The sequence below is a fragment of the Anastrepha obliqua genome, chromosome 4 (assembly GCF_027943255.1).
Source record: "Anastrepha obliqua isolate idAnaObli1 chromosome 4, idAnaObli1_1.0, whole genome shotgun sequence".
NCBI lineage: Eukaryota > Metazoa > Arthropoda > Insecta > Diptera > Tephritidae > Anastrepha > Anastrepha obliqua.
Window position 1 is genome coordinate 76,410,792 of NC_072895.1, and position 16,561 is coordinate 76,427,352.

At 37.0% G+C, this 16,561-nt stretch overlaps 1 protein-coding gene across 1 annotated transcript in view; it reads right to left on the reverse strand.

Moving 5' to 3' along the window:
• Positions 1 to 663: 663 nt before the first annotated feature.
• LOC129244503 (phosphoenolpyruvate carboxykinase [GTP]-like) overlaps positions 664 to 16,561 on the reverse strand; it is a 41,652-nt gene continuing 25,754 nt past the window's right edge. The window contains exon 3 of the mRNA XM_054882164.1: positions 664 to 2,647. Coding sequence (XP_054738139.1) covers positions 754 to 2,647 — 1,894 coding nt within the window. The 3' untranslated portion in view covers positions 664 to 753. The remainder of the gene's footprint in view (positions 2,648 to 16,561) is intronic.

The window sequence follows — 16,561 nt, forward strand, 5'->3', positions numbered from 1 at the left end:
CGGCAGATGTTTTTTATGAGGAGCTTTTTCATGGCAGAAATACGCTCGGAATTTTGTCATTGCCTATCGAGGGGCGACCGCTATTAGAAAAAACTTCATTTTGGTCTTTCACCGAGATTCAAACTACGTTCCCTCTGAATTCCAAATTGTAGTCACGCACCAACCCATTCGGCCACGGCGTATAATGCATTTGGAAAATATTTTTTTACTGGGCATTACTGAATTTACTGGACATTCAGTAAGCGCTGGATTTCATCAAAAGCTATCATGGCTTCTCTAATATGCGTTATTTATACAGAAAAACTGATACAATAATCATTTGTTTTATGGTTGGAGTATATACATTTTGGGTACTAATTGTGGCGCATAAAAATTATAAAAATAGCTGGTAACCATTTTCTTCATTTTGATAATAATAAGGCTAATATGAAGACTATTAAAAGGTTCATCAAAGAAATTAAATATTCTCAATATATGTTAAGTAGACAGTTGAGAACAAAAAATAATGAATTGAAGAAAAATCTACACACAACGTCAAGTTTGTTGCGTTTCAACGTCTATTAACATTTTATAAAACTTGATCGCTAGTTGCAAATATCTTCAATCGGTCAGATCGGTAACGCCCATGGTTATACTTTAAACTAAATAAAAATTACCATTCCGTTTCTTCTTATTTTATTTAGTTACGAAAAGTTTTGTGCGCTTGCAAAATACACATTTGGTATGTACATCATATTTACATGGAATTTGTATTTACATATTAGCTACTCGATTCTTTAACTCATCTAATTGATTGGATATTTCTTTTGGAAGATATTTGCCCACTTGTGTTTTAAAGTAGTTTTCGATGTCAATGACTTCCTGTTGCCAAAATCCACGAGGTAAGCTAAACATTTCTTTAAGGTCCACGGACTGTTTTAGTCCTTCTGTAATAAGTGCACCTTCACTGGGCAAATAACCAATAGCGGTATCTACGAAGCAATCTTCCTCGCCCACACGCCTAAAAATCCAATCTAGTACACGAGAGTTATCACCAAAGCCCGGCCATAAAAATTTACCATCAGCACCTTTACGGAACCAGTTGACATGAAAAACTTTTGGTACATTTCCTCTTTTCTCCATACTTAGCCAGTGATGGAGATAATCTCCAAAGTTATAACCAAAGAATGGACGCATAGCAAAGGGATCGTGCATTATTACTTTGCCTTTATGCTCCGCTGCAGCAGTTGATTCACTGCGCATAGCTGCTCCCATGAAGACCCCATGTGACCAGTTGCGGGCTTCGTATACTAGTGGAACACCTTTTGGGCGGCGTCCACCGAAAAGTATAGCGCTTATAGGCACTCCTTGTGGATCTTCCCAGGCAGGATCTATAATGGGGCATTGAGCAGCAGGCGTGCAAAAGCGAGAATTCGGATGGGCAGCTGGCTTTTCAGCTTGCTTAGACCACAACTTACCGAGCCAGTCAGTTATTGTTACATTATTAAAATCTGATTCTGCCATGCCCTCCCAGTAAACCCCACCGTCCGATGTGGACGCTACATTGGTAAAAAGTGTATTTCTGAAAATAGTTTTCATGGCAATCGGATTCGTCGACATAGCAGTCCCTGGAGCCACACCGAAGAAACCATTCTCTGGATTAATAGCACGTAAAGTGCCTTGACTATCAAATTTCATCCACGCTATATCATCTCCCACGCATTCTACTTTATATCCGGGTAATGTAGGTGTCATCATAGCCAGGTTCGTTTTGCCACAAGCAGAAGGAAATGCAGCAGCGACATATATTTTTTTACCTTTCGGATTCGTTATACCTAGTATAAGCATATGCTCGGCCAGCCAGCCTTCACGTTTTGCTATGGTGCTACCGATTCGTAGTGCGAAACATTTTTTACCCAGTAAAGAGTTGCCACCATATCCAGAACCATAGGATACAATATCGTTGCTACCAGGCTTATGAAGTATAATTGTACGCTCAGGATCACATGGCCATGAAGGTACAGAAGTGTTTCCATTTTTCGGTTTACCTACTGAATGTAAGCATCTTACAAATTGATCACTGTCGCCAGGCAATTGTTCTAGTACTCGATTTCCGACACGGGTCATTATTTTCATTGATTCAACAACATATTCCGAGTCTGTTATTTCAATACCAATTTTTGATAACGGAGAACCTATTGGACCCATTGAGAATGGAATGACATACATCGTCCGTCCACGCATACAACCTGGAAAGCGCTCTTGAATAGCCTGCTCCATATCCCTAGGTGAAATCCAATTACCCAATGCTCCTTTTTTAGCATTTGGAGTGATTGGAACGGCTTCTTCTTCGTGATCAGTACAAATAAAAGTTTTTGATTCCACCCGAGCCACATCATCTGGATTAGTACGCGCAAGCCAACAGTTCTCATATTTTGTGAGAGGAATAATGGTCCCTTGTTTCAGCATAACTTTTCGCAACATTTGACTTTCTTGTGCACTCCCATCACATAAATGGATATGGTCAGGCTGGCATAGGGAGGCGCATTCATTCACGTAGGACTTGACACCAGGTGTAAGAAGAGCAGAATCGCCATATTGCACGGACAAGAAACGACGAAGTTGTGAAACAAGATGCCATCTTTTTGTTGTATTTAAAAGTTGCAAACTGAAAGAAAAAGTAGATAAAACATTAAATAAAGAAGGATGTAAAATTTAAGCAAAAAGTATAGATTACTAAAATGATTATTATACTGATTAGTGTTTGAGAAACTATTATTATATTATTAAAATTTTTTTTATTTTCATATTAAATCAGCAGTAAAGTCAAATAGCCCCCATTTATGAAAGATATAAGGTCGTGATCATGCACTTAAAGCTTTTCCATACCCTTTTGTTTGCGAACTGGGATGTGAAATATCTGAATACACCAAAGTGAGGAACTGTATTTTTCTATTCCGACATATTGTGGATAAGTCGCCTAACTATCTCAATGAGAAATTATCCTTCACAAAATCGGCTGGCCGTATCTGGAACTTAATATTCTGCATACTTTCGTTAACTTATACGGGTACCTAATATTGTGCCATGAGTATTATTATCTATAGGATGTATGTCTAGTGTACAATCATGTTGTCTTGCTTTCTTTAAAGCGAAGTGTAACTCGATGACAGATCTCTCACCTATCACTCCCAATCTCCCTAGATTCGCATGCGCGTGATGATGCGGCTAACCCCGACCAGAGATTGACTATTTCTAAAGAAAAAGAGAAACTTCAGTGGAAGGAAGTGGAACAAAAGATACTAGGATGAGAATTCCTAAAAGCTAACTGGGCTTCAGGCTAGCGACCTCATCTCAGTATAAAAATTATTGCTACGAATCCAACAACAATTAGGCCTCTATAAACAACTCTAGAAGATATAGACTCTTGCAACGAATAAAGGACTATGATATAAAAATTTGAACATGGAACATACGTACAATGTTACAACCTGGTAAAACGGTTGAAATTGCCGACGAGCTAAGATCATATGGAGTTACCATAGCATGCCTGCAAGAAATAAGATAGAGCGGAAATGGCGAAATAAGAAAGTATGATTATAGCCTATTCTACAGTGAAGCAACCCAATGAGGGCTTAAAGGGACAGATCTTTATTTGAAAAATAAAGCACGGAAATCCATAATACGAGTAGCTTTTGAGCCAATAAACGAACGTGTGTGTTACATAAAGGGAAATTTCAGAACATTTCTTTGCTGTCAGTATATGCCCCAACTGAGGATGGAAATGACGCGGAAAAAGACAGATTCTGTGATGATTTATCTCGCTTATGCAGCAAAATAAGCAAGTATTACATTATAGTAATAATTGGAAAGGAGAGCCGGATACAGAATGTAGCAGGAGGGTACGCATTGCATGAAAATTGCAACGATAATGGCACATGTTTGATAATTTTACCAAATCGAATGGAATGTGGATAAGCAGCACCGTTTTCAAACATAAGAAAGTGCATAAGCAAACATGGAGAATATCAGGGTGTCCAAGTGCTAATCAAATTGACCTTGTACTTATAGACCAGCGTCACATGACATCCGTTTTAGACGTAAGGACATACAAATTGCGATTCCGACCACTACATGGTCATAGCAAAGATACGTCAACGCGCATTGCGATGGTAAACAAAAACGGTGGATTGCGAATGAAACGTTGGAATATTGAACACATAATATCAAATGAGAACAAATGGTAAGAATACCAAGAAAAAATCACCGAAAGAATCTTGAGCAGCAACACAGAATGTAACATCACTGAAGATATAGACGAAACGTGGAACTCAATCAAAGGTTCAGTAAATAAAGCAGCAACTACAGTCATAGGCCAGAAAGAAAAAAAACCGCACGTAAAATTTATGAACTAATTGCAAGGCAAAATCTATTAGAATATCAAGCTGAACGAAAAAATCAAAAAAGGTAATAAGCCAAAAAGAAGGAACACTTTAAATTAGAAGTAGAACAAATTGAGAATGATATTGAATCAAATAAGACATAGGGACATGTACCGAAGAATAAGGAAAAATACCAAAAGTTTCCAGCCTAGAACTAACATTTGCAAAGACAAGTACGGTAATGTGATAAACTGTATTAATGGATGAATTGTTATGAACGTATGGAAGATCACTTCAGTGAAGTGTTAAACAATAGTGATCACATACCATTCGGTTGTAAAGTTTATGCGACTGAAAACAGAATGGATCCACCCGCTTGACAAGACACTCAAGACGCAATTAGTAGGCTTAAAAATTATAAGAGCTGTGGTAGCGACGCAATCAATGTGGAATTGTTAAAATACGGTGGATATGAACTCTACAAATGTACTCATATACATCAATTGATATTGCAAATATGGTTACAAGAAAAACTGCCTACCGGATGGGAAGAAATTATAATGTACCAATACATAAAAAGGTGATAAATCCAAGTGTGGAAACTATAGAGGCGTCTCCGTACTGAATATTTGCTACGATATATTTTTAAATATTTTCTACAATAAGCGAAATGAATATGCGAAAAAATTATCGGCAACTATTAATGCGGCTTCAGAGAACAGCGATCAACAATTGACCAATGTTTTTCGCTTGAAAAATGTGACGAATATAAAATTATGCTGTGTTGCCTTTTTATAGACTTCAAACAAGCGAATCTTGGAGTTGTGCAGAGCGCACAGAAAGATACATCTATTGCCAACTCAGGATAAAAGCTAGAAATAAGTCTTACTTCGCGAATAAAAAGTTGATGAAGGCGAGATTACTTTCTAGGAGTGAAAATTGCAAATTTCCCAGGTCTTCAAAGAAATAATCACCTAGATATTTGGCACGGCTTCTTTGAAATGATATTGACATCATCGGCCTTAACAACCGCGCTGTTAGTTCTGCCTTTTCCAGACTGAATAAAGAAGCAAAGCGAATGTATCTGGTTTTGAACGAGGACAAAACGAAGTACCTCCTGTCAGGGCACAAACTGTCGGGGCATTCGAGTATCAGCACCCACGTCACTTATGACAGCTGTGATTTCGAGGTTGTAAAAGACTTCGTTTACTTAGGAATCAGCATTAACACCGATAACAATCTCAGCCTTGAAATCCAACGTAGAATCTATCTTGCCAACAAGTGCTACTTTGGACTAAGTAGGCAACTGAGCAGTAACGTCCTCTCTCGACGAACAAAACTAACATCCTGCAAGTCTCTCATCATGCCCGTCCCAACGTATGGCGCAGAAGCGTGGACGATGACAATATCCGATGAACCGGCGCTTGGAGCGTTTGAGAGAAAAATTCTGCGTAAGATTTTTGGATCCTTGACGGTGGCAACGGCGAATATCGCAGGCGATGGAACGATGAGCTGTATGAGCTTTACGACGACATAGACATTGCGCAGCGAATAAAGATCCAGCGGCTACGTTGGCTGGGTCATGTCGTCCGAATGGATACAAACGCTCCGGCTCTGAAAGTATTCGATGCGGTACCAGCTGGTGGTAGTAGAGGAGGAGGTGGGCCTCCTCTGCGTTGGAAAGATCAGGTGGAGAAGGACTTGGCTTCACTTGGTGTATCCAATTGGCGCCGGTTAGCACGAGAAAGAAACGACTGGCGCGCTTTGTTAAACTCGGCCAAAATCGCGTAAGCGGTTATCGCGCCAATGAAGAAGAATAAATATTACTAACGTTTCATCTACTAAATTACATACATCCTTTTAAAAAAAAAATGATATTTCAAAAGAAGTAGTTTACTTTTATGTATTGAATTATGTGAATGCATTTTTGTATTTAGGGTCGATGACGATGGTTTTTAACTTAAGAGAAAAAATAAATCAGAGATCTGGCTTGTTCATATGGAACAAGAATACCGACATAATTTACTTGTAGTAATTAATTAATTTTTTTTTAGTTAAATTAGGAAAGATTTGAAACAAAATTATATTGGAAGAAAATTTGCATCCAAAATACAATATAATGTCTTTTCTTTAAGTTTTTTTAAGTTATGCTTCTCTGAATTCCGTTAGCTTTTTCTACTGCTATTGCGTGGCCGTGGTACACTTTTTAAGCAGCAAATCTTCTTTAGATCCCATAATAATGGGATATTTTGTCTATTTTCTTATTTTATTAATTTGGACCAAATCTAATAAACAAACATATTTTTTGTACTTCGACTAAAAGAGTCTTGATGAAAAATAGTTCACTACCAGAGATTCATATCTACGCAGATGAATAATTCCACCATCACTTTTTGCTTTCTCGATTGGATGATGAAATATTTCATCACGCCTTCCTACTGTCTGTTGTTCTATGCACTCGTATTACTATATTACTTGGAAACAACGAATATAATTTTCATATTAAGGCCATTCACGATGTGTTTTATTTCTATTCAAATAATATAATATAATAAATAATAAATTGTAAATTGTGTAAAGTTACAATTTACAAGAACAGGTACAATAAATCGTAAATTATTCTAATGCTTGTAAAATTTCAAAAATTCCTAGATTTATCTCTTGTGCAGTCCTTTTGTTTTATCATTACGACAGTCCTACTAATTTTTGCCAACTACTTAAATCACAAACATATACATACATGAGTATGGATGTTTAAATAAATCGTAGATATGTATAAATGTACAAGCTACTTCAAATTGGGTTGGCCGTTTTATGACAAGAGGCTTGTTGCCAACAGCAAAATTTACATATATCTGGTTAATAGCAGTGCTTGTTAGGTTCGAGTCAGCGAAAATGTTGGCGTTGTTTAGTATTACCGGCAGGCCGGTATATCGGTTTGTTTTTAAATTATAATATATGTATGTGTATACGAACACATGTCATGTATTTTAAAAATACACATTCAATAGCAAATAACGGGTGATTTTTTAGCTATTATCTTTTGAAACAGTTGGTTTTAACAGCTGACGCACGTTTCGTGTTTGGTTTCACTGTCAAACATCTTCAGTTTGGTCTATAATTTAACCATGAATCGTCTTACAAACGAACAACGGTTGCAAATCATTAAATATTATTATAAAAATGCGTGTTCTGTTAAGAAAGTTCATCGCGCGCTTCTTCCATTTTATGGTCAGTTTAATCGACCCACTGAAGCGGCTATTCGAGCTATTGTGACTAAATTTAGAACCAAATTTACATTATTGGACATCAAACCACCAACACGCTTACGTAGAGTGCGAACTGAAGAAAATATCGCAGCTGTATCGGCCAGTGTTAATGATGGCCATCAATTATCGATTCGTCCCCGTTCGCAGCAATTGGGCCTCTGTTACTCAACAACGCGGAAAATTTTGAGAAAGGATTTAGGTGTGAAGCCTTTCAAAATACAGCTGCTGCAAAAATTGAAGCCGAACGACCTACCGCAAGGCAGAATTTTTGGTGAATGGGCTCTTGGAAAGTTGGCCGAAGATCCACTTTTTTTATCGAAAAATTGTGTTCAGCGACGAAGCTCATTTTTGGATCAATGATACGTAAATAAGCAGAATTGTCGATTTTGGAGTGAAGATCAGCCAGAAGAATTGCAAGAGCTACCAATGTATCCAGAAAAGGTGACAGTTTGGTGCGGTTTATGGGCTTGAGGTACCATTGGACCGTACTTCTTCAAAGATGCTGCGAATCGTAACGTAACTGTGAATGGTTAGCGCTACCGTGAAATGATATCCAACTTTTTTTGCCCAAAATGCAAGACTTGCATGACATGTGGTTTTAGCAAGACGGTGCCACATGCCACACAGCACGCGTAACAATGAACTTGTTGAGATGCGAGTTCGGTGAACATTTTATTTCACGTTCGGGAACTGTCAATTGGCCTCCCAGATCGTGCGATATAACGCCTTTAGATTATTTTTTGTGGGGCTATGTTAAAGCTCATGTCTATTCAGACAAGCCTGCTTCAATTAACGCATTGGAAGAAAGAGTATGCAAAAATCAGACTAAGCGGATGGACCATTTGAACCGCAGTCGCGGTCATCATTTGCATGAAATAATCTTCAAACATTAAATTATATGGACTGTCCTATCGATTAAAATAAAACTTTCATGCATTTTTCTGAATTTTAAGTGTGTTTTTTTGAAAAACTTTCCTATAGCTCTTAAAAAATCACCTTTTATTAAGCGAGCACACATTCATAGGGGCGCCCCATAAACTACTAGTTTCACAACTACAGTCAAATTGCTACAACTAAGTATAACACTTTCCTGGTACATTTACACATATTGTCTTATTACTTTACTATTATTATTACTATTATAAAATGTAGTCATTTTTATTATTATTATTATTACAATTTGTCACGAAGAAACGCGTTCTCCCAGCTCATTTTCTCAGTTGTTCGAAGGGAATAACTAGATATTTCATCCATTGCCAATTTGAAAATAAGCAAACCTGGGCAGCAAAGAAATGTTAATTAAGTGTAAACCAGACTTTGCTGCTTAAAGACGTTTGTTTATAATATTTAATGAGGATTGCTTTCGGTTGCGTGTTAGCAGTATAATCAAAGTATTACAAAAAATTAAGTTCACGCAGCTGCTTTTGGTAAATAGTATTCTCATTTTGATTAAATCGCTTAAGTACTCTCGATATGGGATAGAATAATTGAAAAATATATGGATGCATAACCGTATTTTTGTTTACATAATAAAAAATAAAAAAAAGTAATATTAATTCCCGACGGTCGCTTTTAAAAACGGAAATATCTAGTACTTCTTGTTCACAGAGCAAGCCAGATCGGCTACGGCAGCCTCGAGTAATTGAGTTTTTTAAAAAATTGTAGCTATGTATATGCATATATTATGTTATACAGGAAGCATATCGTAGTTGAGGGCATGCGTATATGTGGCTGTAACTTCCCGAAACAATTATTTTGCTTATTGCTCATTTTCAAATAGGACTAAATATGACTAAAACATAAGTCACACCAATTTGGAAATCTCTAACTTTGTTAAATCTGCCCGTTCATTCGTTCATAAGGTTCGCCGTGAATTGGAAGCATCAGGCGCTCAGGCGGAATGCACGAGGAACGTTCTGACACTGTCCGATCTGCAGAATTTATTCAACAAGTGCAAACGATCATTGACGAGGACCATTCTAAATAAAAGAGAGCCCTTCCGCGGGAGCTTAATGTTGCTGAGGGTATTATAAGTCGAGTTGTTCATGGAGATCTCCAGCATGAGTTCTACGTAGACCCTAAAGCGCTTGAGATGTTATGGTTTTTTTCTGACGGAACAAAAAGATAAACCGCAGAAATGACTATCGAGGTTTTAGAGATTGCCCGTACATATTTCATCAAGACTTCATTCCTTCATACAAAGCGATGGCGGCACAAGGTGGGTGGTTCCATGATCACATAACACCGAACCAGTGTTCGGTGAAAGACCAAAATGAAGAAAAAATTTTTACTAATAGCGTTCGCCCCTCGGCAGGCAATGGCAAACCTCCGAGTGTATTTCTGCCATGAAAAAGCTCCTCATAAAAACAATCTGACGTTCGGAGTCGGCTTGAAACTGTAGGTCCCATTTGTGGAACAACATTAAGACGCACGCCATAAATATTAGAAGAAGCTCGGCGAAACACCCAAAAACGGTGCATGCGCCATGATCAGAAAGTACCGGGAATGTTTAAATAAAACAAAACAGAATTAAATTTCAGGCAAATTTATTTTAGCTCCTTCAAAATATGACCCGTCTGAAGCAACACACATGTGCCAACGTTTAATCCAGCCCTCCATGCAACTCTGGTAGGCCGACGAAGGGATGGCCTTCAGCTCCTTCGTCGCATTCTCTTTGATCTTCTCTATCGACTGAAATCTCCTTCCACGAAGGGGTAACTTCAACTTGGGAAACAAAAAGAAGTCGCACGGGGCCATATCAGCTGAATACGGTGCTTGCACGATGGTATTTACTTGGTGTTTGTTCAAATAATCCAGCACAATTTGGGCTCGGTGCGATGGCGCGTTATCATCATGCAAAATCCAAAGATTTGTTTGCCCACATTTCCGGCCGTTTCCGACGAACAGCATCTCTCCAACGCTTGAAAACGGATAAATAATATTCTTTATTGACTGTCTGGCCCGATGGAAGGTACTCATGGTGCACTACGCCTTGGCAATCGAAGAAAACAGTCAACATCACCTTTAATGTACTTTTTGATCATAGGGTATATATACATAACACCGAACTTATGGTCGCCTAACTCTTCAAACCTTTATCCTCTGGCCTACTACGTATGGGGCGTAGTTGGGCGTCAAGCCAATAAGCATCCTATTAATAGCATTTTTTCTCTGAAAGCTGAATGGAGGAGGTTATTGCAGCTAATTTTATTGAATGATTGTATAGGTATATAATAAGTTAATGTTGTGAATGAGTGTCAAGTCGTCAAGGTTCATTAAATTTACCTCAAAATAAAAGGCAGTTAGTTTTTCTAAACCAGCTGGGTTTGGAAAGCCGTCAGAACCAAATTCTGAATTTTTCACAGTCAATCCTGGAGCTACTTTCTTTTTGCATGCAACTTGTTGAAACCCACTAGGAAATTTGCAAAGTACGTGGAAAGCAACAACACGAAATATCATGCTCGCGTACGTTCTGTGTCAGCTGACATAATCAAACTTGTATTATATTGTGTAATTATTTAACCAAAAGAAAGCACAAGTTTTGGTCAATTTCGTGTATATCACGGGCAACAGACAGGGACTACGGTAACGTCGGTGAGTGTGGGTTTGTATGAAACTTTGCAACGATACTATTTCTGAATTGTTTGTTTTACCTGTGCTGTATACATACGTATTCGGCCGCCGTAGCTGAATGGGGTTGTGCGTGACTACCATTCTCAATTCACAGAGAGAACGTCGGTTCGAAACTCGGTGAAACACCAAAATTAAGAAAAACATTTTTCTAATAGCGGTCGCCCCTCGACAAGCAATGGCAAACCTCCGAGTGTATTTTTGCCATGAAAAAGCTCCTCATAAAAACATCTGCCGTTCGGAGTCGGCTTGAAGGTGTAGGTCCCTCCATTTGTGGAACAACATCACGCCACAAATATGTAGGAGGAGGAGCTCGGCCAAACACCCAAAAAAGGTGTACGCGCCAATTATATATACATAAATGTACACATCTGTATGATGTTTCATTGTTAGTTTTATACTTGCAACTCTGTTCTTAGAATGAAATTTTGCTTATTTAACCATAAATTTTATTATTATTGTTGTTATTATTTATTAAGGCTATCGAAACATATGTAATATGTATTAATGTAAAATGTTTGAACCATATACTTGTGCTTACATTCATATGCTCGATTGTGTCAATCTATATATGTTAATATGTGCACGTATTAAAATATTGTACTTTCGTCAGCCATGCAATTACAGTTAATGAGTCTGTAAAATTTGTTTACGCTTTACCTCGCTTAATGCTTGAGGTTTGGTTTTGCTTTGGTTTGCCTCTTTATATATATGTTTATTTGCATATCAGCAAGTCAGCGGCCAGCAAGTATTGATAACCTCATGCCTACAAGTCGAGCCTCCAGTATGAAACTTGTTTTCACAATTGTACAATTTGACGGCGACGTAGATTGTTTGTATATATGAAAAAAGCGAAACAATAATAAATATCATAATATTTCTGTTACCATAGCAAAAACAATATTTCTGTTTTTAGTCTGGAAAAAGGCACGTACGGTTTATTAAATGGTCCTATTTCCAGTTAAAATGATCAAAATAATTGGAGCAGATCTGTCAGCTGTTTGATAGGATTCTTAGGTTTGGATATTCTCTACGCTATCCAGCGTGCCTACCGGTACGAAAGTTTAAGGCCAGCATTATTTATCCACCAGTATACATATCTATCGACTGAAAGTGGTTGGCCGATGTACAAGTAATTAAGGGCAACAACACGGCTAAATTGCTACGCTATTTCAATAAAGACAAAAAAATTATATATTTTGTTGGTTGGTGAAAGAAATGTATTAAATCAAAAGTGGTCACCTTTAGTAGTGCATGTGACACAATTTTGAATTGTCTACAGGTCTACAAAATATACATTTCTTTCTAATGTTTTTCTGAACACTGAAAATGATTATGAGGCTCAAAAGTGCCTATCAGCGTTTTGAGGAAATTGTGGTTGAAATCTCTGAAAAATATGTTTTTCACTGTTTTCACACCGACTTCTCTCAAAAATCTGACTTGCCGGAGACTTCCCCCAATACTAAAATTAAAGATTGAATCTTACACTATAATCATATATGCAAGTTGCAAAAAAAAAACCAACTCTTACCTTGGCACAATTTACGTAACGTAAAACACGTAAAGGCTTAGGCTTTCAAATTGCTATAACTTTTAGAGTTTTGGTTCCATCTAAAAACTATAATATTTGGCCTACTATATTCATCAGTCACTGGCCACTGCTTTTGTCTTTTATACTATCCCTTGCATTATTTCGTTTTTCTACGAAATTCTGGCTCAATTGGTATATTGACTGAGTTAAACTTTTTTATCATCATAGTAAAGTAAATAACGAATACATCTGAGTAAAGATACTTATAGTTTCTATTTTCTTAGCAATCATTGCATTTCGTTAGTGTTTTGCTGTGTTCCACACAAGCATCTTATTTTAACTGATTTCAAAGTCATGTTGTTCATCTTTTTCTTTAAGTTCTTCATGGTAGGTTATAAAGCAACATCCCTTAATTTTTGAATGTCCGCGATTATCTTCGATGGGCAAACCAGCAGACTTTAACTGATTCGTATTTAGTGTGTAAGTACTTTTCGCAGCTAAATATTCTAAAGCACTTCGCGCAAAAAAGTATAAAACAACTCTAGCATTTGGGCCCTTTTAAACATTATTATATACATAACTTTTCGCCTGAATTTAGAAAAACCGTAATTTAATAACACTTAGAATAATATTGGAGTAAGATTTACCTATTTTTCTTTATTTTTATTTTTTATAAAATACAGCGCATTGCCTACAAAACTCTCCATTAAACTCCACGATTTTCAGTTAAAATTTCTAGAAAGGTTTTTGGTAAGCAGTTTTATGGCTTACTAATTTTTAGTAGAATAAAATGTAAGTTTGAAGTTGCTTAAAAATTACGTTGATATTTTGTATTTATTACATTTGTTATATGGCGCACCATCGTCAGGCTAAAAATATATGAAAAATCAACTTGAATTTTGATCCACTTGAAACTTTCACTTCTTTATACTAAAATTTCATGGGCTATAAGAGTGTGTACAGATATTTTATTAAATTCTGATTATAAATTGAAAAGTGCTTTTACATATTTAAATAGTGCCAGTTTATGTAGTTAAAAATTAGTGCCACGGCTAAGGTTAAATAAAATAGAGTTAACCTTTTAAGGGGCTGGGATTATGATTGAATTTGGCGTCGCTGGTTACAAATCCGCTGTAAGTTTTTCAAAATTCCAAACTATGATAGTTAGCGACTCCAAAAATCATACAGTGTTCAAATTGATGACCTTGCCAAAACTTTTTAATTTCGCGTACGTCATCTTGACTCCGGACAAATCGGTTCATCGGAAACCATTTAAAAATGCATTTTGGCCTCTATACTCGATCTTTCAAAAAATAGGTAAATGTCTCCCTCACTAAATGTCTCCTACTTACAGCCTTTCGGCGAGAATGATAGTAAGGCGGGAAAGTCTATTTGCAGCAAAAAATTAGAACAAAAAATTCGAACCCTGACGTATTTCATATTAAAAACGCATAACGTAACTTATAACAGAATCGAAATATAATATAAAGCGGGTATGACCTTAGTGTATAACTCTCCTTCTAATAAAAAACATAGATTCAAAAATATTTAAATATCTCTAGCGATTTTCCCCCAAGTCAAGAGTGACTTTACGTCTAGTCACTGCGTTTTGAATTACCACTTGGAAGGTAATATTCAGTGCCTATTCCCAATCTTATCGATTTTTTCTATTTTATTTGAATAAAAAAACTGATTTTATTTAATAAGAAGCCCCAATGATTTCCTTAACTCACTTACATCATCCAAACATTGAAAATAGAAAACTTCCCAAACTTAGTGAAGTATTTTTCTAACAAATTCTGACATAAGCAATGCAATGACGACAATTCGGATAACTTCCAATAATGACTACTTACAGAGATAAAATGGCGCACTTTACCGGTAGCCACGCGCTACAACGCAATTCGTAATTGATAAGATTGGCATGTGCTGTTAATTTTGGGTGTCCATATGTATGTACAACACATATACATTTGCATATACTCGTAGAATATGTATGTACGACCATTAGAATAGAATGATTTTTTTTTACTTTGTATTAAACTGATTTGTACTTTGCTCGTCGCATTCATACCAGTTCCAACTGCATCAATCTAGATAAGCTATTTGAATTGCCATTTGTAATCGTTTTAAGTTCCTCTGGTCTTCAATAAGTTTTCTTTGTATGTACATATAATACTTCTATTTATAGAGAAAGTTATGACGCGTTTTCTCGACGGACATGGTTTGTGCTCATGATTTAATGTGAAAAGGTTTCGCTCACCTTTCACAAATCCGTTCACTTAGAAACATTTGTGAATGCTTTATATATTAAAGTTATCTTCTAAATACATCATCATCATCATCGTTTGGTGCTATAGCTTCTTGTGAGCTTTGGCCTGGATAACGGTACACCTCCATGCTGCTCTATCCGTTGCCGTTTCCTTCCAGTTCTTTAAATTAAGCGTTTCCAAGTCTTCTTTCACTTCATCTATCCACCTCGATCTTAGTCTTCCTTTTGCTTTATTTGTGTATGCGTTCGCTTCCAGAATTTTCGGTTGGGCTCTTCAACTGTACATTCTCATAACGTGGCCTAACCATCGCATTCGTGCACTTCTATATACGGACGACGAAAATGAAGGGGCTTTGGATCAGAGGATGACGGCCAACAGTGGCTACTAATGAATTTCACCAAGTGCGTGATATTTAAACCCGTAATATCTGGAGGTGTAGCATACAAGTGAGAGCCCAGATGCCTAATTATGCCATCGCCGTCGTATAGTGACAGATGTAAGCTAATCAAGTTAAAGTAATAAAAATGCAAGAGTTCTATTCTCTCCCTCCCATTTGCCTTTGGCATTATTAATGGGTTAAGTGGTTTCTCACTTTCTTCTAAAATGCATACATTTTCACTCTGCACTGTTTTCGGAACAATGAACCTTTTTTCCTTCACCAATTTAGAAAGCTTTAAGATAACGGAATTCCATCTCAAATTCTTTAATCTTTGAAATATTTTCGTATAAGTCTAAGCTTAAAGGTACATCTCTCAAGAGAAGAAAGAAATCCAAATAAAGTAGAGTACGTTTTCAAGTACGCTTTTATTACGTTTTCAAATTCTCCCCATCTGCTGGGCCTGCACTACGTATACGTAATCAAACGTTATTTATATATGTATTCATGGCAGAAATACACTCGGAGGTTTGCCATTGCCTGCCGAGGGGCGGCCGCTATTAGAAAAATATTTTTCTTCATTTTGGTGTTTCATGCATGGAGAATCGAACCTGCGTACTCCGAATGGTAGTCACTCACCAACCCATTCGGCTACGGCAGCCGCCATCAAATATCACCCTTCATTCTCTAAAGCAGGTACGCATCAGATTTTTCAAATGGTTCAAAAATAAATTTTTTGCCTGTTCAACCGATTTTTTAATTTTAAAATAATTTAGCGGAAGAAAATGCATACGCATACATATAACAGCTAGCTAAACATATGAGCTGACAAAATGGAGCTAGGTGTGCCATATGAATGTGCCTTGATGAAAAAACCATCTTGAGGTGCAATTATAACAATAGACGTGGTCGGCCATCAAAGCTACCTACTCTTCGAGTTTGTGACTTCTTGCAATGCGATTAATATTTTATTTAACAAGGAACTAAAGTAAGTTGCATTCGGTCACCATTGGCTTTGGACGTAGCTGAGAAGGTTAGTTCTTGACAGCAGTACCGCAGTGTTTTTTAAATCTCAAACATTCAAAGATTCCTAATTTGGCCTACTATATTCATCATCCGAA